General features: G+C 52.9%; 1 protein-coding gene across 1 annotated transcript in view; it reads right to left on the bottom strand.

Annotated features, from left to right (window-relative positions):
• Positions 1-4,204: 4,204 nt before the first annotated feature.
• Positions 4,205-22,133, bottom strand: part of ADCY3 (adenylate cyclase 3) — a 54,717-nt gene continuing 36,788 nt past the window's right edge. Inside the window, 12 exon segments of the mRNA XM_054294975.1 lie at positions 4,205-4,384; positions 5,440-5,564; positions 6,101-6,227; positions 9,192-9,305; positions 10,536-10,682; positions 13,380-13,538; positions 15,753-15,834; positions 16,126-16,247; positions 17,159-17,308; positions 18,891-19,007; positions 19,100-19,187; positions 21,386-21,547. Coding sequence (XP_054150950.1) covers positions 4,205-4,384; positions 5,440-5,564; positions 6,101-6,227; positions 9,192-9,305; positions 10,536-10,682; positions 13,380-13,538; positions 15,753-15,834; positions 16,126-16,247; positions 17,159-17,308; positions 18,891-19,007; positions 19,100-19,187; positions 21,386-21,547 — 1,573 coding nt within the window.

Below are 22,133 nucleotides of genomic sequence, written 5' to 3'. Positions count from 1 at the left end.
CAATTCCGACCCTGGTCCCAGTTCCCACCCTGATCCCATCCCAATCCCAATTCCGACCCCGGTCCCAGTTCCCACCCGGATCCCATCCCCATCCCCATCCCAATCCCGACCTGGTCCCAGTTCCCACCCGGATCCCATCCCCATCCCAATCCCAATCCCAATCCTGACCCCGGTCCCAATTCCACCCTGATCCCATCCCCATCCAGATTCTGATCCCAATCCCGATCCTGTTTGCATTCTTAATTCCAGTTCCGATCCCATTCCCAATCCCAATCCCAATCCCAATCCTGATTCTCATTCCCATCCCAAATCCAATTCCGATCACGATTCTGACACAAATTCCGATCCCGAATCCAATCCCAATCCCAATCCAATTCCCATTCCCATTCCCAATCCCAATCCCAATCCCATTCCCATTCCCATTCCCAATCCCAATCCCAATCCCAAATCTGATCCTGATTGTGATCCCAATCCCAATCCCAATCCCAATCCCAATCCCAGTCCGATCCCAATCCCAATTCTGATTCTGATCCCAATCCCAATCCCCATCCTGATTCTCACCCCCATCCCAAATCCAATTCCAATCACGATTCTGATACAGATTCCGATCCCGATTCCGATTCCGATCCCAATCCCATTCCCAATCCCAATCCCAATCCCAATCCCATTTCCAATCCCAACCCCAATCTCACTCCTGATTCCGATCCCAATCCTGATCCAAATCCCAATCCCAATCTCAATCTCAATCCTGTTCCAAATCCCAAATCCCAGTCTGGGTCCCAATCCCGTTCCCTGTCTCAATCCCAATCCCAATCCCAATCCCAATTCCAGTTCTGACTCCAATCCGATTCACATCCTGATCCCAATCCCGATCCCAATCCTGATTCTGATCCCAATCCCATTCCTAATCCCAATCCCTATTCTGATTCTGATCCCGATCTCAATACCAATCTGGATCTCAATCCCAAACCCAGTCCCAATCCCAATCTTGATCCCGATCTCGATCCCAGTCCCAATCCCAATCCCAATCCCAATCCCAATCCCAATCCCAACCCCAATAATCCCAATCCAAATAATCCCAATCCCGATAACCCCGATAATCCCAATAATCCGGATGGTAACCCCGGTGGCGGCGGCGCGGCACAAAGGCAAATCCGTCTCTCTGTTCTCCGATCACGTTTATGGAGTTGTGACACCCAATCCCGATCCCAATCCCATCCCAATCCAAATCCCATTCCCAATCCCATCCCAATCCAAATCCCATCCCGATCCCAATCCCATCCCATTCCCAATCCCAATCCAATCCCAATCCCAATCCCAATCCATTCCCAATCCCAATCCCAATCCCAATCCCAATCCCATTCCAATCCCAATCCCATTCCCGATCCCAACCCCAATCCCAATCCCCATCCTGATTCTCATCGCCATCCCAAATCCAATTCCGATCACGATTCTGACACAGATTCCGATCCAGATTCCAATCCCAATCCTAATTGCAATCCAAATCGCAATCCCATTCCCATTCCCAATCCCAATCCCAATTCTGATTCTGATCCCAATCCCAAATCTCATCCTGACTGTGATCCCAATTCAGATCCCAATCCAATCCCAATCCCTATCCCGTTCCCAATCCAATCCCAATCCCAGTCCTGATTCCGATCCCAATCCCAATCCCATCCCATTCCCAACCCAAATAATCCAATACCAATAATCCCGATAATCCCCATAATCCTGATAATCCCGACAATCCCAGTAATCCCGTGGGCGGCGGCGCGGCACAAAGGCAAACCTCTGTTCTGCGATCACGTTTACGGGTCTGTGACACCCAATCCCAATCCCGATCCCCATAATCCCAATAATCCCAATCCCGATAATCCCCATAATCCCGATAATCCCGGTAATCCCGGTAACCCCGGTGTCGGCGGTGCGGCACGAAGGCAAACCCGTGTCTCTGTTCTGCGATCGCGTTTATGGGTCTGTGCTACCCAATCCCAATCCCGATCCCCATAATCCCAATAATCCCAATCCCGATAATCCCGATAATGCCGATAATCCCGGTAATCCCGTAACCCCGGTGTCGGCGGCGCGGCACAAAGGCAAACCCGTCTCTCTGTTCTGCGATCGCGTTTATGGGTCTGTGCTACCCAATCCCAATCCCGATCCCAATCCCAATAATCCCAATCCCGATAATCCCCATAATCCGGTAATCCCGGTAATCCCGGTAACCCCGGTGTCGGCGGCGCGGCACAAAGGCAAACCCGTCTCTGTTCTGCGATCGCGTTTATGGGTCTGTGCTACCCAATCCCAATCCACATAATCCCAATAATCCCAATCCCGATAATCCCGATAATGCTGATAATCCCCATAATCCCGATAATCCCGGTAATCCCGGTAACCCCGGTGTCGGCGGCGCGGCACAAAGGCAAACCCGTCTCTCTGTTCTGCGATCGCGTTTATGGGTCTGTGACGCGCAGGAGGACGCGGAGTCGCCCCGACCCTCCCTGAGTTTGGGGCTCCTGCGATCGCCGCCGCAATTCCCGCCCCCAGCCCGGAAAAAATCCGTTTCTGCCTTTTCCATGAAGTAAAAAACCCCCCCAAAAAAACCCCCAAAAAATTTTTAAAAAAATAAAAAAAAAATTCCAAAAAAATCCTAAAAAAATAAAAAAAAAAAAAAAAAAAAATCCCAAATAAATCCCCAAAATAACCCCAAAAATCCCCAAAAAATCCCCAAAAAACCCCAAAAAAACCCCAAAAAAAATCCAAAAAAACCCCCAAAAATTCCCAAACAATTTTTAAAATCCCCCAAAAAATCCCAAAAAAATCCCAAAAACACCCCAAAAAAACCCCAAAAAACCCGAAAAAAATCCGAAAAAACCCCAAAAAATCCCCAAAAATTTTTTTTAAAATCCCCCCAAAAAAACCCAAAACATCCCCAAAAAATCCCCAAAAAAACCCCAAAAACACCCCAAGAAAACCCAAAAAACCCGAAAAAAATCCAAAAAAATCCTAAAAAAATTTTTAAAAAATCCCCCAAAAACCCCCCAAAAATCCCAAAAAATCAAAAAAAATCCTAAAAAAATCCCAAAAAACCAAAACAAAACAAAAAAAACCAAAAAAACCCCCCAAAATTACCAAAAAATCTTAAAAAACCCCCCAAAAAACTCCAAAAAAATCCCAAAAAACCCCTCCGGGATGGGGTCGGGGTTCTGGATCCCGGTGGAGGTTCCGGAAGGTTCCTCAGGAGTTCTCCAGCCCCTGCTGGGGCAGGGGGACGGCGGCTCCGAGGATCGATGTCGGTTTCTTGCAGCCCGTTCACGCAGAACGGGAAAACCCCGGATCCGCCTTTTCCATGGAACGAAAACCCCCAAAAAAACCAAAAAAAAAACCCTAAAAAAATCCAAAAAAATCCCCCAAAAATCTAAAAAAATACCCCAAAAACCCCGAAAAAAATCCAAAAAAATCCTAAAAAATCTCCAAAAAATCCCAAAAAAAGTCTCCAAAAAATCCTAAAAAAATCCCCCAAAAATCCCAAAAGAATCCCCAAAAAATGAAAAAAAAATAAAAAAAATCCAAAAAAAAACCCCCAAAAAATCCCACCCCCCAAAAAAATCCCCCAAAAAATCGAAAAAAAAATCCCAAAAAATTCCCCAAAAAGTCCCAAAAAAAATCCTGAAAAAATCCCAAAAACCCCTCCGGGATGGGGCTGGGTTTGGGATCCCGGTGAAGATTCCAGAAGGTTCCTCAGGAGTTCTCCAGCCCCTGCTGGGGCAGGGGGACGGCGGCTCCGAGGAGCGGCGCCGGTTTCTCGCGGCCCTTGAGGAAGGAGGTGAGCAGAGGAGGAAAACCCCGGATCCGCCTTTTCCATGGAATTAAAACCCAAAAAAAACCCCCAAAAAAATTCCCAAAAACACCCCAAAAAACCCCGAAAAGAATCCTAAAAAAACCCCCAAAAAACCCCAAAAAAATTTTAAAAAATCCCAAAAAATCCCAAAAAAAATCCCAAAAAAACCCCAAAAAAACCCCGAAAAAAATCCAAAAGATCCCCAAAAAACCCCCCAAAAATTTTTAAAAATCCCCCCAAAAATCCCCCAAAAAATCCCAAAAAAATCCTAAAAAATCCCAAAAAAGTCCCCAAAAACATCCAAAAAAACCCCTCCGGGATGGGGCTGGGTTTGGGATCCCGGTGAAGATTCCAGAAGGTTCCTCAGGAGTTCTCCAGCACCTGGTGGGGCAGGGGGACGGCGGCTCCGAGGATGGATCCCGGTTTCTCGCGGCCCTTGAGGAAGAAGGTGAGCAGCTCGCCCTTGCCCTTGACGTAGACGGCGCCGCGGCGCACGAAGCGGAAGCCGTAGTCCTTCAGGATCTGCTGCGTCTCCTCCACCACCTGGAGAAACCAAAACCCGAGAGGTTCCTCATGGTCCCACCTGGATGTTCCCCATGGTCCCACCTGGATGTTCCCCATGGTCCCACCTGGATGTTCCCAATCTCATTCCGGGTGAGGTCCCACCTGGATGTTCCCCATGGTCCCACCTGGATGTTCCCCATGGTCCCATCTGGATGCCCCCAAGATTGCTGGTGTGATCCCATCAGGATGTTCCCCATGGTCCCACCTGGACGTTCCCCATGGTCCCACCTCGATGTTCCCGATGATCCCACCTGGACGTTCCCCATGATCCCACCTGGATGTTCCCCATGGTCCCACCTGGATGTTCCCAGGATTCCTGGTCTGATCCCACCTGGACGTTCCCCATGGTCCCACCTGGATGTCCCCCCTGACACCACCTGGATGTTGCCCATGATCCCACCTAGCAATTCCCCTTGGACGTTCCCATGATCCCACCTGGATATTCCCCATGATCCCACCTGGACATTCCCAGGATTCCTGGTCTGATCCCACCTGAATGTCCCCCATGGTCCCACCTGGATGTTCCCCATGATCCCACCTTGATATTCCTACTCTCATTCCCTGAGGTCCCACCTGGACATTTCCCATGGTCCCACCTCAATGTCCCCCATGATCCCACCTGGATGCTCTCCATGATCCCACCACCTGGACATCCTCCATGGTCCTACCTGGATGTTCCCAGGATTCCTGGTCTGATCCCACCTGGACATTCCCCATGATCCCACCTGGACGTTTCCCATGGTCCCACCTGGATGTTCCCATGATTCCTGGTGTGATCCCACCTCAATGTCCCCCATGATCCCACCTCAATGTCCCCCATGGTCCCACCTGGACATTCTCAGGATTCCTGGTCTGATCCCACCTCAATGTCCGCCATGGTCCCACCTGGACATCCCCCATGGTCCCACCTGGATGTCCCCCATGGTCCCACCTGGGTGTTCCCCATGAGCCCACCTGGACGCTCCCAGGATTCCTGGTCTGATCCCACCAGGACGTTCCCCATGGTCCCACCTGGACGTTCCCCATGGTCCCACCTGGATGTTGCCCATGACCCCGGTGGACTCCATCCTGCTGGCCACGTTGACCGTGTTGCCCCAGATGTCGTAGTGGGGCTTCCTGGCCCCGATGACCCCGGCCAGCACCGCGCCCTTGTTCATCCCTGCCCGGATGGACACACGGAACGTTCCAGAACCTTCCAGAACCTTCCAGAACCTTCCAGAACCTCCCAGGACATTCCAGGACATTCCAGAACCTTCCAGAACATTCTAGAACCTTCCAGAACATGCCAGAACATGCCAGAACTTTCCAGAACCTCCCAGAACCTCCCAGAACATTCCAGGACATTCCAGGACATTCCAGGACATTCCAGAACCTTCCAGAACACTCCAGAACATTCCAGAACCTCCCAGAACATTCCAGAAACTCCCAGAATTCGTTCTAGGACCTCCCAGAACCTCCCAGAACACTCCAGGACATTCCAGAACCTTCCAGAACCTCCCAGAACATTCCAGGACATTCCAGAACATTCCAGAACCTTCAAGAACCTTCCAGAACATTTCAGAACCTCCCAGAACCTTCCAGAACACTCCAGGACATTCCGGAACCTCCCAGAACCTTCCAGAACCTTCCAGAATCTTCCAGAACCTTCCAGAACCTTCCAGAACATTCCGGAATTCCCAGAATTCCCGGACTTGCCTATGCGCAGCATGAAGTTGTTGAAGGACTGGTAGTTGATGTTCATCAGCGTCACCTTCATGGCCAGCGCGAAGTCGGCCAGGTCGGCCAGGTGCTGCCACCGCTCCTTCTCCGAGCGCGGCTCCATCTGGTGGAAAATCCCGGGAATCGGGATGTTCCCAGGATTCCTGGTCTGATCCCACCAGGACGTTCCCCATGGTCCCACCAGGATGTTCCCAGGATTCCTGGTCTGATCCCACCCAGATGTTCCCCCATGATCCCACCAGGACGTTCCCCATGATCCCACTTGGATGCCCCCCATGATCCCACCTGGACGTTCCCCATGATCCCACCTCAATGTCCCCCATGATCCCACCTGGATGTCACCCATGGTCCCACCTGGACGTTCCCCATGATCCCACCTGGATGTTCCCCATGGTCCCACTTGGACGTTCCCCATGATCCCACCTGCACATTCTCCATGATCCCACCTGGATGTTCCCCATGGTCCCACCTCAATGTCCCCCATGGTCCCACCTCAATGTCCCCCATGATCCCACCAGGACGTTCCCGATGGTCCCACCAGGACGTTCCCCATGATCCCACCTGGATGTTCCCGATGGTCCCACCTGGACGTTCCCCATGACCCCACCAGGACCTCCCCCATGTCCCCACCGCCCGGAATTCCCAAAAATCGCGGGAATCGGACACCACCCAGAATTCCCAGCGTTCCTGGAGTTCCCAGAGTTCCAGGGTGGTGGGACAACGGAAATGGGGTGGTGGGATGGGAGGTGGCAGGTGGGGATGGAGGTGGGACGCAGGGATGGGACATGGAGATGATGGGACACGGGGATGGGACATGAAGATGATGGGACACAGAGATGGGACATGGAGATGATGGGACACGGGGATGGGACATGGAGATGATGGGACGTGGGGACGTGGAGATGGAAATGGGATGTGGAGATGGGACCTGGAGATGGGACACGGAGATGGGACGTGGAGATGATGGGACATTGGGATGGGACGTGGAGATGGAGATGGGGCATGGGGATGGGACACGGAGATGGGACAGGAATGAGACATGGAGATGTGACATGGAGATGATGGGACATTGGGATGGGGCATGGGGATGGGACATGGAGATGGGACAGGAACGAGACATGGAGATGGGACATGGAGATGATGGGACATTGGGATGGGACACGGAGATGGGACAGGAATGAGACATGGAGATGTGACATGGAGATGATGGGACAATGGGATGGGACGTGGGGATGGGACACGGAGATGGGACAGGAACGAGACATGGAGATGGGACATGGAGATGATGGGACATTGGGATGGGACGTGGGGATGGGACATGGAGATGGGGCATGGAGATGATGGGATATTGGGATGGGACATGGAGGCGAGGGGACATGAGGATGGGACATGGAGATGGGACATGGATTTGAGGACATTGGGATGGGACATGGAGATGATGGGACATTGGGATGGGACATGGAGATAGGACGTGGAGATGGGCCTGGGACATGGGGATGGGACGTGGAAATGATGAGACATTGGAGATGGGACATGGAGATGATGGGAGATGGGGATGGGATGTGGAGATGGGACATGGGACATGGGGATGGGACATTGGGAATGGGACATGGAGGTGGGACAGGGATGGGACATGGAGATGGGACATGGAGATGGGACATGGAGATGGGACATGGAGATGGGAGATGGATTTGGGGACATTGGGATGGGCCAGGAATGGGACATGGAGATGATTGGACATGGAGATGATGGGATGTGGGGATGGGATGTGGAGATGATGGGACACGGAGACAGTGGGATATTGGGATGGGACATGGAGATGATGGGATATGGAGATGGGAGATGGGGATGGGACACAGAGATAGGACAGGAATGGGACACGGAGATGGGACATGGAGATGGGACATGGAGATGGAGGAGGGACATTGGGATGGGACATGGAGATGATGGGAGATGGGGATGGGACCTGGAGATGGGATACTGGGATGGGACATGGAGATGGAGGTGGGACATGGAGATGTGACATGGAGATGATGGGATATTGGGATGGGACATGGAGATGGGACATGGGGATGGGATGTTGGATGGGGCATGGGGATGGGACATTGGGAATGGGACATGGAGGTGGGACAGGGATGGCACATGGAGATGGGACATGGAGATGGGAGATGGATTTGGGTCATGGAGATGGGCGATGGATTTGGGGACATTGGGATGGAACATGGAGATGATGGGACACGGAGACAATGGGATATTGGGATGGGACATGGAGATGGGACAGGGATGGGACATGAGGATGATGGGGCATGGGGATGGGACATGGAGATGGTGGGACAGGGATGGGACACGGAGATGTGACATGGAGATGGGAGACGAGACATGGAGATGGGAAATGAATTTAGGGACATGGAGGTGATGGGCTGTGGAGATGGACATGGAAGTGACACATGGAGATGGTGGAACATGGAGATGGGACATGGAAATGAGAGATGGAGATGGGGCATGGAGATGGGAGATGGGACATGGGGATGGGGCAGGGATGGGACAGGAACGGGATGTGGAAATGGGACGTGGACTTGGGAACACGGAGATGGGACGTGGAAATGGGACACAGAGATGGAACATGGAGACGGGAGGTGGATTTGGGGACATTGGGACGGGAGATGGAGATGGGACACCGAGATGATGGGACATGGTTGGGACACGGAGATGGGACATGGACATGGAACATGGACAGGGACAGGGAGATGGGAGACGGGACATGAGGATGGAACATAGAGATGGGACACTGAGGTGATGGGACATGGTTGGGACACGGAGCTGGGACATGGACATGGACATGAGATGATGGGACATGGTTGGGACACGGAGATGGGACATGGACATGGAACATGGACAGGGACAGGGAGATGGGAGATGGAACATGAGGATGGGACGTGGGTTTGGGACACTGAGATGATGGGACACGGAGCTGTGACGTGGAGATGGGACACAAGGATGGGACACAAGGAGGAAGGACCCCATGCCCAGGTCCCGGAGGTGTCCCGAGGTGGGACCCCGTGCTGACCTTGGCCCCGAAGCCGTTGGCGCCGGCGTCGGGCGTCACCCCGGAGGCGGCCATGTAGGTGCTGCCGATGGTCTTGATCTTGGTGATGCAGCGGAACTGCGGCTGGTCCAGGAGCTGGGGACGGACACGGGACCGGGGTCACACCTGGATGGCCCCAGAGATCCCACCTGGATGTTCCCTGTCCCACCTGGATGGCCCCAGAGATCCCACCTGGATGGTCCCTTTCCCACCTGGATGTTCCCCTCAATTGCCAGCTTGACCCCACATGGACATTCTCCATGATTCCTGGTGTGATTCCACCTGGACATTCCCCACGATTCCTACCATGATCCCACCATGACCCCACATGGACATTCCCCCGATGCCCTGTCTGATCCCACCTGGATGTTCCCTGTGATTCCCACCATGATCCCACCTGGACATTCCCCACGTTTCCCACTGTGATCCCACCTGGAGGTTCCCTGTGATTGCCACCATGATCCCACCTGGACATTCCCTGTGATTCCAACCATGATCCCACCTGGACATTCCCCACGATTCCTACCCAGACCTTTCCCGTAGTTTCCCACCATGATCTCACCTGGACATTCCCCATACCACCTGGACATTCCCCACAATGCCCGCTGTGATCCCACCTGGAGGTTCCTCATGATTCCTGGTGTGACCCCACCTGGATGTTCCCTGTGATTCCCACCTGGACATTCCCGTGATCACACCTGGACGTTCCCCTTGATTCCCACTGTGGTCCCAGCTGGACATTCTCCTCAATTCACAGGATGATCCCACCTGGACGTTTCCCCGTGATTCCCACCTGGACATTCTCTACATTTCCCACCATGATCCCACCTGGACATTCCCCATGATTCCCACCCAGACCTTCCTTGTGATTCCCACCATGACCCCACCTGGAAGTTCCCTGTGATTCCCTCCTGGATATTCCCTGTAATTGCCACCATGACCCCACCTGGACCTTCCTACCATGATCCCACCTGGACATTCCCCACGATTCCCACCCAGACCTTTCCCATAATTCCCACCATGATCTCACCTGGACATTCCCCATCCCAACTTGACATTCCCTGTAATTCCATTGTAATCCCACCTGGACATTCCCCATGATTCCCACCTGGACCTTCCCCATGATCCCACCTGGACGTTCCCCGTGATCCCCACCTGGACGTTCCCCGTGTTCCCCACCTGGACGTTCCCCATGATCCCCCCCGTGCCCCACCCGTCCCATCCCTGTGTCCATGTGGAATTCCGGTGGCATTTCCCGGCCCCGCTCCTCCTCCTCCTCCTCCTCCTCCTCCTCCTCCTCCTCCTCCTCCTCCTCCTCCTCCTCACCGCGTCGAAGTCGGAGATGATCTCGTTGAGGAAGCGCAGGCACTCGATGCCGCCGTTGTTGATGCTCTCCTCCGTGTAGAAATCCGCAAAGTTGGGCAGCGACGCGAACATCACCCCGATCTCCTCGTAGGACTGGCTGTACAGCTCCTGGGATAGCGCCGATATCCGTTATTGATTATTGGTTATTGGTTATTGATTATCAGTTATTGGTTATTTGCTATGAGTTATTGGTTATTTGTTATGGGTTATTGGTTGGGAAGCAATGCGAACATCACTCCGATCTCCTCATAGGACTGGCTGTACAGCTCCTGGGAACGCGCCGATATCCATTATTGATTATTGGTTATTGGGTATTGGCTATTGGCTATTGGCTATTGGCTATTGGGTGTGGATTATTGTGCTATGGATTATTGGCTGGGAAGGGATGAGAACATCACCCCAATCTCCTTGTAGGACTGGCTGTACAGCTCCTGGGAATGTGCCGATATCCATTATTGATTATTGGTTATTGATTATTGGTTATTGGGTATTGGCTATTGGGTATTGGGTGTGGATTATTGTGCTATGGATTATTGACTGGGAAGGGACAAGAACATCACACCGATCTCCTCGTAGGACTGGCTGTACAGCTCCTGGGAACGCGCAAATATCAGTTATTGTTTATTGGTTATTGGTTATTGATTATCGGTTATTGGGTATGGGTTATTGGGTTATGGGTCATGGGTTATGGGCAGCGACGTGAACATCACCCCGATCTCCTCGTAGGACTGGCTGTAAAGCTCCTGGGAATGTCCCGATATCCATTATTGGTTATTGGCTATTGATTATTGATTATTGGGTATTGGGTATGGGTTATGGGTATTGGGTATTGGGTATGGGTTATGGGTTATTGGTTATTGATTGGGCAGGAACATGAACGTCACGCCGATCTCCTCGTAGGACTGGCTGTACAGCTCCTGGGAGTGCCGGGAACATGCCAATATTGGTTATTGATTATTGGTTATTGATTACTGGGTATTGGGTATGGGTTATGGGTATTGGGTATTGGGTATTGGGTATGGGTTATGGGTTATGGGTTATGGGTTATTGGTTATTGATTGGGCAGGAACATGAACATCACGCCGATCTCCTCGTAGGACTGGCTGTACAGCTCCTGGGAGTGCCGGGAACATGCCAATATTGGTTATTGATTATTGGTTATTGATTACTGGGTATTGGGTATGGGTTATGGGTATTGGGTATTGGGTATTGGGTATTGGGTATTGGGTATGGGTTATGGGTTATGGGTTATGGGTTATTGGTTATTGATTGGGCAGGAACATGAACATCACCCCGATCTCCTCGTAGGACTGGCTGTACAGCTCCTGGGAGTGCCCCGATATCAGTTATTGATTATTGGTTATTGATTATTGGTTATGGGTATGGGTTATGGGTATTGGTTATTGGGTATTGGGTATGGGTTATGGGTTATTGGTTATGGGTTATTGGTTATTGGTTGGGCAGCAATGTGAACATCACCCTGATCTCCTTGTACGATTGGCTGTACAGCTCCTGGGAACATGCCAATATCCGTTATTGATTATTGGTTATTGGTTATTGATTATCGGGTATTGGGTATTGGTTATGGGTATTGGGTATTGGGTATTGGGTATTGGGTATGGGTAATGGGTTATGGGTTATGGGTTATGGGCTATGGGTTATTGGCTATTGATTGGACAGGGACATGAACATCACCCCGATCTCCTCGTATGATTGGCTGTACAGCTCCTGGGAAAGCGCCGATATCAGTTATTGATTATTGGTTATTGATTATTGGTTATTGGGTATTGGGTATGGATTATGGGTATTGGGTATTGGGTATGGGTTATGGGTAATGGGTTATGGGTTATGGGTAATGGGTTATTGGTTATGGGTTATGGGTTATGGGTTATTGGTTATGGGTTATTGGTTATGGGTTATTGGTTATTGGTTGGGCAGGGATGTGAACATCACCCCGATCTCCTCGTAGGATTGACTGTACAGCTCCTGGGAACGCGCAAATATCTGTTATTGATTATTGGCTATCAGTTATTAATTATCGGGTATTGGGTATTTGTTATCAGTTAACGGTATGGGTTATGGATTATGGGTTATTGGTTATTGGTTGTGGGTATTGGTTGGGCAGGGATGCGAACATCACCCCGATCTCACAGGATTGGCTGTACGGCTCCTGGGAATGTCAGGAATTCCACCCCCTGAGCACGCCGATATCGGTTATTTGGTTATTTATCGGATAATTGGTTATTTATTACTGGTTATTGATTATTGATCACTGGTTGTTAATTAGTGGGATTTTGTTTTTTTCAGGATCCCTGGGACTGTCCAAGGATTTTATCGGATAATTGGTTATTTATTACTGGTTATTGATTATTGATCACTGGTTGTTAATTAGTGGGATTTTGTTTTTTTCAGGATCCCTGGGACTGTCCAAGGAAAGGTTGGAGCAATCTTGGATCATGTGGTGGGAATGGGATGGATCCCATCCAAAGGGATCCAGCCAGTTATTGATTATTGGTTATTGGTTATTGATTATTGATTAATAATTGGTGGGTTTTGTTTTTTCGGGATCCCTGGGAGCTTCCAAGGAAAGGTTGGAGCCACCTGGGATGGAATTGAAGATCCATGGACCTTCAGCTGGGATGGGATGGGATTGAAGCTCCGTGGATCCCACCCAAAGAATTCCAGGAATGTGGGAACCGCCCTGAAATGCAGGAATCACCCTGAAAAAGCGGGAATATCGCCCGGAAAATCGGGAATGCGGCCTGGAAAATCAGGAATACGGCCCAGAAAATCGGGAATACTGACCTCATCCCGCTTTTTGGAGCCCAGGAAGTGCCGGGCCACGTGCTCGGGCAGCATGTTGGCCACCAGGGCCTCGTTCCAGCGGCGCATCTCGGAGACGCGCTCCTTCTGGTCGTGGACGTCGATCTTCCACAGGAACAGCGTCCGCGCCAGCTTCTCCACCTGGGAATGAACGTGGTGGGAATTGCTGGGATTTGTGGGAATTCCCAGGATTTGTGGGATTTTGGAATGGTGGGATTGTAAGATGGTGAGACAACGGGGTTGGATAACGGAGCTGCGCTCCTTCTGGTCGTGGACGTCGATCTTGCACAGGAACAGCGTCCGCGCCAGCTTCTCCACCTGGGAATGTGGGAATTCCTGGGATTTGTGGGATTTGGGATTGTGGGATGGGATGATGGGATGGTGGGACAATGGGGTTGGATAATGGAGCCGTGCTCCTTCTGGTCGTGGACGTTGACCTTCCACAGGAACAGCATCCGAGCCAGTTTCTCCACCTGGGAATGAGGGAATTCCTGGGATTATGGGATTGGGGGAATTGTGGGAATATGGGATGGTGGGATTTGTGGGATAATGGGGTATTGGGATGATGGGGTTGGATGATGGAGACGCGCTCCTTCTGGTCGTGGACGTCGACCTTCCACAGGAACAGCGTCCGCGCCAGCTTCTCCACCTGGGAATGAACATTGTGGGAATTGTGGGAATTCCTGGGATTGTGGGATTATGGGCTTGTGGGATTTTGAAATTGTAGGATTTTGGGATTGTAGGGGTGGGATGGTGAGATAATGGGGTTGGATAATGGAGCCGCGCTCCTTCTAGTCATGGACGTCGATCTTCCGCAGGAACAGCGTCCAGGCCAGCTTCTCCTCCTGGGAATGAACATGGTGGGAATTCCTGGGATTTGTGGGATTTTGGAATGGTGGGATTGTGGGATGGTGGGATGATGGGGCACTGGGATAATGGAGCCGCCCTCCTTCTGCTCGTGGACGTCCATCTTCCACAGGAACAGCATCCGTGCCAGCTTCTCCACCTGGGAATGAACATTATGGGAATTGTGTGAATTCCTGAGATTGTGGGATTTGTGGGATTTTGGGATGATGGGATTGTGGGATTTGGGATTGTGGGATGGTGGGATGATGGGGTTGGACAATGGAGCCGTGCTCCTTCTGGTTGTGGACGTCGATCTTGCACAGGAACAGCGTCCGCGCCAGCTTCTCCACCTGGGAATGAACGTGGAAATTTGGGAATTCTTGGGATTGTGGGAATGGGGAATCTCTGGGGTGTTGGTGTTTTGGGATTGTGGGATTGTGGGATAATGGGATAACGGAGCCGCGCTCCTTCTGGTTGGGGACCTCGACCTTCCACAGGAACAGCGTCCGCGCCAGCTTCTCCCCCTGGGGATGAACATTGTGGGAATTCCTGGGATTATGGGATTTGTGGGATTTTGGGATGATGGGATTGTGGGATAATGGGATGGGATAACGGGACTGTGAGATTGTGGGATGATGGGATAATGGAGACGCGCTCCTTCTGGTCGTGGATGCCATAGGACAGCCTCCAGGCCAGCTTCTCCACCTGGGAATGAACGTTGTAGGAATTGCTGGGATTGTGGGGTTGTGGGATTGTGGAAATGTGGGATTGTGGGATGGGATGGTGGGATAATGAGGGATGGGATAATGGAGCCGCGCTCCTCCTGATTGTGGATGTGGATCTTCCACAGGACAGCGACCGCGCCAGCTTCTCCACCTGGGAATGAACATGGTGGGATTGTGGGGATTGTGGGGACTGTGGGGATTGTGGGGATTGTGGGATTGTGGGATATGGGGAAATGGGATAACGGAGCCGCGCTCCTTCTGGTCGTGGACGTCGATCTTCCACAGGAACAGCGTCCACGCCAGCTTCTCCACCTGGGATTACACACGTGGGATTGTGGGGATTGTGGGATTTTGGGATTAGAGGATGGTGGGATTGTGGGATGGTGGGATAATGGGGTTGGATAATGGAGCCGCACTCCTTCTGGTCGTGGACGTCGATCTTCCACAGGAACATCTGGGAATGAAGGTGGGAATTGCTGGGAATTGCGGAGATTATGGGATTCTGGGAATGTGGGATTGTGGGATTATGGGATGGGATGATGGGATGATGGGATTGTGGGACAATGGGGTTGGACAATGGAGCCGCACTCCTTCTGGTCATGGACGTCGATCTTGCACAGGAACAGCGTCACAGGAAGGGCGTCACAGGAAGGGAAGGGAAGGGAAGGGAAGGGAAGGGAAGGGAAGGGAAGGGAAGGGAAGGGAAGGGAAGGGAAGGGAAGGGAAAAAGAGGGAATAAGAAGAAAAAGAGAGGTAGGGAGACCTTTCCCCCCAGGCCACTCACGTGCCGCGAGAAGTAGTAGAAGCTGAGCATCACCACGAAGATCATGGCGGTCATGGAGTATTTGGAGGGCACCAGCACTGACCTGCCCAGGAACCATCCAGACCATGGAATACCTGTCCCCTCCGTGTCCCCTGCCTATCCCCTCCCTGTCCCCATCCCTGTCCCATCCCTGTCCCCTCCATGTCCCCTCCCTGTCCCATCCCTGTCCCCTCCGTGTCCCCATCCGTGTCCCCATCCCTGTGCCATCCCTGTCCCATCTGTGTCCCATCTGTGCCCCCTCCCTCTCCCATCCCTGTCCCCTCCCTGTCCCCTCCCTCTCCCCTCCCTGTCCCCTCCGTGTCCCCTCCCTGTCCCCTGCGTGTCCCCTCCTTACGATCCGGGCTGGCCGCGCCGCCGGTCGTAGTGGTCGAAGATGGGCGCCCAGGCGGAGAAGTTGACGGCGCCGGTGGCGGCGGTGATGAGCACCATGAGGGTCAGCTTGACCATGTGGCTGACCTGTGTCGGGAGAGCCCCATGTATTGATAAGTGGGTCCCAGCTATTCCGAACGAGCCACAGCTGCCAAGTCCTTGGCTGGGCAGCAGCCGTGGCTCGTGACGGTAACTGGGATAACGGGGGTGGGCTGAGAGCCCTGGAGGAGCCCCTGAGAAACCACGAGGAGCTGTGCTGCAGAGAGGAACTGCGTGGGAGAAAACCGGCGAGAAGGTTTGGGCTTCAGGAATATGATAACAACAGTGTGGGACTCCAGAAATGTGATAATAACAATGAGCATGCAATGATTGGTGACCCCGACGTGACTGAGACACGCGATGAGTGGGTCCCAGCTGTTCCAAATGAGCCAGAGCTGCCAAGTCCTTGGCTGGGCAGCAGCCGTGGCTCGTGAAGATAACTGAGATAAAAGGGGTGGGTCGAGGAGGAGCCCCTGAGAAACCACGAGGAGCTGTGCTGCAGAGAACAGAGAAGAGCAGCGAGAAGGTATGGACGCCTTAAGAAGATAATAACAACGAGATAATGCCAAATGGTGACCCCGACGTGATGGAGAACACACAGCCACGAGGAACATCGAGAGAAGGTATGGACGCTTAAGGAAGATAATAACCACAAGATAATGACAACTGGTGACCCCGACGTGATGAGGAACACGCAGCCACAAGGAAGATCGAGAGAAAGTATGGACGCTTTGAGAATATAATAACAACGAGATAACGACAACTGGTGACCCCGACGTGATGAGGAACACGCAGCCACAAGGAACATCGAGAGAAGGTATGGACGCTTTAAGAAGATAATAACAATGAGATAACAACAACTGGTGACCCCGACGTGATGGAGAACACACAGCCACGAGGAACATCGAGAGAAGGTGTGGACTCTTTAGGAATATAATAACAAGAAGATAGCAACAGACCTGCACCAGCATCACGGTGGCCACCAGGGCCAGCAGGGCGATGTAGCTGAAGTACTTGGGGTGCTCGGCGCAGCCGCCGCCGCTGTCACCAGCGCGGGGTGGCCCCGAGGTGGCGTTGGTCACCGGCCAGCGGTGGCGGTGGCAGGCCAGCTGGGGACATAGGGAGAAGGTCAGTGTGGGGACATGGGGACACCACGGCCACCGTGGTCATCAGGGTGATGGAGCTGCAATATCTGGAGTGCTCCTCACAGCCACCACCCCATGGTGGCCCTGATGTCCCATTGGACACCACCCCATGGCAGCCAAGCTGGGGACATGAGGGTAGGGTGAGTGTGGGGACATAGTGGCCACCATGGCCACCATGGCCACCATGGCCACCAGGGTGATGGAGCTGCAGTATCTGGGCTGCTCCTCACAGCCACCACTCCATGGTGTCCCCATTGGCCACCACCCCATGGTGGCCCCGATGTCCCGTTGGTCACCACCCCATGGTCCCCATGGCAGCCCAGCTGGGGACATGGGGACACAGTGGCCACCATGGCCACCAGGGTGGTGTAACTCAGTGTTTTGGCTGCTCCTCACAGCCACCACCCCATGGTGGCCCCATTGGTCACCACCCCATGGTCCCCATGGCAGCCAATCTGGAGACACAAGGGTAGGGCCAATCTGGGGACGTGGGGACACGGTGGCCACCATGACAACCAGGGTGATGGAGCTGCAATATCTGGGCTGCTCCTCACAGTCACCACCCCATGGTGGCCACAAGGTTCCAACGGTCACCACCCCAAGGTGGCCACAATGTCCCACTGGTCTCCACCCCATGGTCCCCTTGGCAGCCAAGCTGGGGACACGAGGGTGAGGTCAGTCTGGGGACATGGGGACACAGTGGCCACCATGGACACCAGAATTATGTAACTCAGTGTTTTGGCTGCTCCTCACAGCCACCACCCCATGGTGTCCCCATTGGCCACCACCCCATGGTGGCCCTGATGTCCCACTGGTCACCACCCCATGGTCCCCATGACAGCCAAGCTGGAGGCATGGGGACACCATGGCCACCAGGGTGATGGAGCTGTAATGCTGAGGATGCTCTTCACAGCCACCACCCCATGGTGGCCCCATTGTCCACCACCTTGTGTCCTCCACGACATCCCAGCTGGGGACATGGGGACATGGTTGCCACCATGGCCATCAGGGTGATGGAGCTGTAATGCTGAGGGTGCTCCCCACAGCCACCACCCCATGGTGGCCACAAGGTCCCACTGGTTACCACCCCATGGTCCCCATGGCAGCTGGACATGGGGACCACCACGGTCACCAGGTTGGTGGGACATGGTGGCCACCATGGCCACCAGGGTGATGTAACTCAGTGTTTTGGCTGCTCCTCACAGCCACCACCCCATGGTGTCCCCATTGTCCCTTTGGTCACCACCCCATGGTCCCCATGGCAGCCAAACTGAGGACATGGGGACATGGTGGTCCTGATGGCACCACCCCATGGTGACCCTGATGTGCCATTGGTCACCACCCCATGGTCCCCATGGCAGCCAAGATGGAGACACAAGGGTGGGGTCAGTCTGGGGACATGGGGACATGGTGGCCACCATGGCCGCCAGGATGATGTAACTCATTATTTTGCTTGCTCCTCACAGCCACCACCCCACGGTGTCCCCGATGTCCCGCTGGCCACCACCCCAGGTTGACGTCCCCTCGGCGCGTGTCCCCCCCTCACCATGTCCACGACGTCGGCCGCGGTGACGATGGCGATGGCCGCCATGGCCCAGGAGTTGCGCGCCCAGCGCGTGCGGTCGATCCAGGTGGAGAAGGCCACCAGCTTCTTGGGGAAACCCTTTGGTGACAACGCGACCGCTGTCACCACGGGTGTGACGCGCCACCACCACGACGTCCCCAAGGTGACAACCTCGGGATGTCCCACCTCACCCTCGGGAAGACGGCGGCCAAGGAGCAGAGCGTCAGCGCCACCAGCAGCACCTCGCCCACCACGAACGTCACGTAGTTGGTCACCAACCTGCCCAAAGGAGAACCTCAGAGGTGACATTTGTGTGGGATCTCAGCACACCAGCCCTGATGCGCAGAGTCACCGAGACAACCCTCGGGGGGCTCGGAGGTCCTGGAATGTTGCCAGAAGTGTCTGGTGGCTGGACTTCGGTCCTGCACAGGAGACGACACCTGTGTGAGGATGGGAGGATCACACGGGGATAAATGGTGAAGGGATGGGTTAATTGTAGTGGGAAACACAGATCCACCTGAAGGGTTGGGAGTGACCATGGAGATCCACCTCAAGGGTGGGAAATGACCATGGAGATCCACCTCAAGGGTTGGGAATGACCATGGAGATCCACCTCAAGGGTGGGAAATGACCATGGAGATCCACCTCAAGGGTTGGGAATGACCATGGAGATCCACCTCAAAGGTTGGGAGTGACCATGGAGATCCACCTCAAGGGTTGGGAATGACCATGGAGATCCACCTCAAGGGTTGGGAATGACCATGGAGATCCACCTGAAGGGTGGGAAATGACCATGGAGATCCACCTCAAGGGTTGGGAATGACCATGGAGATCCACCTGAAGGGTGGGAAATGACCATGAAGATCCACCTGAAGGGTGGGAAATGACCATGGAGATCCACCTCAAGGGTTGGGAATGACCATGGAGATCCACCTGAAGGGTTGGGAATGACCATGGAGATCCACCTGAAGGGTGGGAAATGACCATGGAGGGATGGGTTAATTATAGTGCGAAACACAGGTTTTGGAATTTCGGTAGAGGGGGAGTCTAGAGAAGCAAAATGGAGGAATTGGGGCGTGTCCTGTCCTTCTTCTTCTTCTTCTTGGCCTCCATCTTCTGTGGTGGTGGTGGCACTTTGGGATTGGTTCTTACTAAAAGTGCACTGGTCAATAAGGGTGGAAGGAGACGACACCTGTGTGAGGACGGGAGGATCTCACTGGGATAAATGGTGAAGGGATGGGTTAATTGTAGTGTGAAACACAGATCCATCTCAAGGGTTGGGAGTGACCATGGAGATCCACCTGAAGGGTGGGAAATGACCATGGAGATCCACCTCAAGGGTGGGAAATGACCATGGAGATCCACCTGAAGGGTTGGGAGTGACCATGGAGATCCACCTCAAAGGTTGGGAGTGACCATGGAGATCCACCTGAAGGGTTGGGAGTGACCATGGAGATCCACCTGAAGGGTGGGAAATGACCATGGAGATCCACCTCAAGGGTTGGGAGTGACCATGGAGATCCACCTGAAGGGTGGGAAATGACCATGGAGATCCACCTCAAGGGTTGGGAGTGACCATGGAGATCTACCTCAAGGGTGGGAAATGACCATGGAGATCGACCTGAAGGGTTGGGAATGACCATGGAGATCCACCTGAAGGGTGGGAAATGACCATGGAGATCCACCTCAAGGGTTGGGAGTGACCATGGAGATCCACCTCAAGGGTTGGGAGTGACCATGGAGATCCACCTCAAGGGTTGGGAAATGACCATGGAGATCCACCTGAAGGGTGGGAAATGACCATGGAGATCCACCTCAAGGGTTGGGAGTGACCATGGAGATCTACCTCAAGGGTGGGAAATGACCATGGAGATCCACCTCAAGGGTTGGGAGTGACCATGGAGATCCACCTCAAGGGTTGGGAGTGACCATGGAGGGATAGGTTAGTTATAGTGTGAAACTAATAAACACTGAAGACCGAGAAAAAACCTGAAGACTCTTCTCGTCCTTTGGAGCGCGGGCTGTCAATGGCGTGGTGAGTGGCACCAACGGGGACACTGCGGACACTGGGGACAATGGGGACGTGGGTGTGGGGACACTGACATTGATTGTGTCAATGGAGTGGTGAGTGGCACCAAGGGGGACAGTGGGGACATTGGGGACACTGGGGACATGGGTGTGGGGACATTGACATTGATTGTGTCACTGGCGTGGTGAGTGGCACCGACGGGGACAATGGGGACACTGGGGACAGTGGGGACATGGGTGTGGGGACATTGACATTGATTGTGTCACTGGCGTGGTGAGTGGCACCAACGGGGACAATGGGGACAGTGGGGACACTGGGGACGTGGTGTGGGGACATTGCCATTGATTGTGTCAATCCCGAGCCCTTCCAGGCCATCAGAAACAGCCGAGAACGGGACAACTTTGGGTGCCACCGCCGCGGCGTCCCCGAGGTGCCACCGTGGCCGTACCAGGGGTCGACGGCGGCCTCGACGAGGGCGGTGAAGACGAGCACCACGCAGGAGCAGCTGAAGGCGGCGCCGCTCTGCTTCTCCTTCTCCAGCGAGAAGCGCGTCTCCATGGCCGGGTCGGTGAAGCGCAGCGACAGCCGGAACGTGCTCCGCCCCTTCAGCCTGCGGGGTTCGGGGGGAATTTGGGAATTTGGGGGATTTTTGGGGTTTTTATGGAATTTTTGTGGATTTTTTGAGGATTTTTCTGGAAATTTTGGGGATTTCTGGGGAATTTTTTGGGAATTTGTGGTAATTTGTGGGAATTATTGGGAATTTCTGGGAAAATTTTGGGGATTTTTTGGGAATTTTGTGGGATTTTTTTAGATTTTTTTTAATTTTTCAGAATTTTTCAGAATTTTGGGGGGATGTTTGGGGATTTTTAAAAATTTTTTGGGAATTTTGGGGGATTTTTAGGAATTCTTTTAAATTTGGGGGGGATTTTTGGGGATTTTTAGGAGTTTTTTAAATTTTTCAGAATTTTGGGGCGATTTTTTGGGATTTTTAAAAATTTTTTGAGACTTTGGGGGATTTTTAGGAATTTTTAAAATTTTTGGGGGAATTTTGGGGAGATTTTTTAAGGATTTTGCGGGATTTTTTAGATTTTTTTAAATTTTTCAGAATTTTGGGGGAATTTTTGACAATTATTTTGATTTTTAGGGAATTCTCAAGATTTGTTTGTGATTTTGTAATATTTTGGGGGAATTTTGGG

The sequence above is a fragment of the Melozone crissalis genome, unplaced genomic scaffold (assembly GCF_028551555.1).
Source record: "Melozone crissalis strain CALT ecotype California unplaced genomic scaffold, PUWL_Pcris_2 ptg000437l_1, whole genome shotgun sequence".
NCBI classification, from domain to species: Eukaryota; Metazoa; Chordata; class Aves; order Passeriformes; family Passerellidae; genus Melozone; species Melozone crissalis.
The sequence above is the reverse complement of the archived record's forward strand: the minus strand, read 5'-3'. Positions and strand labels throughout refer to the sequence as shown.